Here is a 563-nt window from a genome sequence, read left to right on the forward strand (position 1 = left end):
GCGTCACGGCTCCCGGGCCCGCCCTCCTTTGGCCCCTCCTCCCCACTCCGCTTCCCCCTCTTCTCCCCCGCCCCTCCGACCGAGCGGTGACTTAAGCAACGGAGCGCGGTGAAGCTCATTTTTCTCCTTCCTCGCAGCCGCGCCGGTCAGCTCGCGGCGCGTGGCCCTCACACTCCCGCCCGAGATGAATGCTGCGGCAGACGCCGAGTTCAACATTCTACTAGCTACTGACTCCTACAAGGTAGAGGTTCGGGACGAGGGCAGGTGAAGGGGGAGGAGAGGGCACGTTTGGGACGAGCGCGGGGCTGTGGGGCGGGGGACGGCCGGTCTGGGGTCGTGGCGCGGCGCGACCCCGAGGGAAGGAGCGGGTGAGAGGAGGTAGCGGCGGGATGAGGCAGGTGAAGCTAGCGCCGCAGTGGGGAGGAGGTGGATGGAGGAGGGATGGAGGGATGGACGGCAGGAGGCGGGGCTTTGGGGTGCGTGGTGGGGGGGCGCGGCGAGGGGCTGAGGCGGGCCCCTGCCGGAGCCGCCCGCCTGCCCGCCGCTGGGCTCGGGGCTCCGAC

At 71.2% G+C, this 563-nt stretch overlaps 1 protein-coding gene across 2 annotated transcripts in view; it reads left to right on the forward strand.

Moving 5' to 3' along the window:
- Window positions 1-563, forward strand: part of NAMPT (nicotinamide phosphoribosyltransferase) — a 41,349-nt gene that overhangs the window by 782 nt on the left and 40,004 nt on the right. The window contains exon 2 of one of the 2 annotated variants that reach the window (XM_077746978.1): window positions 138-241. In XM_077746978.1, the coding sequence (XP_077603104.1) occupies window positions 185-241 (57 nt within the window). In that variant the 5' untranslated portion in view covers window positions 138-184. Of the gene's footprint in view, window positions 1-81; window positions 242-563 lie in introns of those variants that run through there. The other variant, XM_077746977.1, reaches the window with a different exon arrangement.

The sequence above is a fragment of the Crocuta crocuta genome, unplaced genomic scaffold, assembly GCF_008692635.1.
Source record: "Crocuta crocuta isolate KB4526 unplaced genomic scaffold, BGI_CrCroc_1.0 scaffold396, whole genome shotgun sequence".
In the NCBI taxonomy this organism is placed as follows: domain Eukaryota; kingdom Metazoa; phylum Chordata; class Mammalia; order Carnivora; family Hyaenidae; genus Crocuta; species Crocuta crocuta.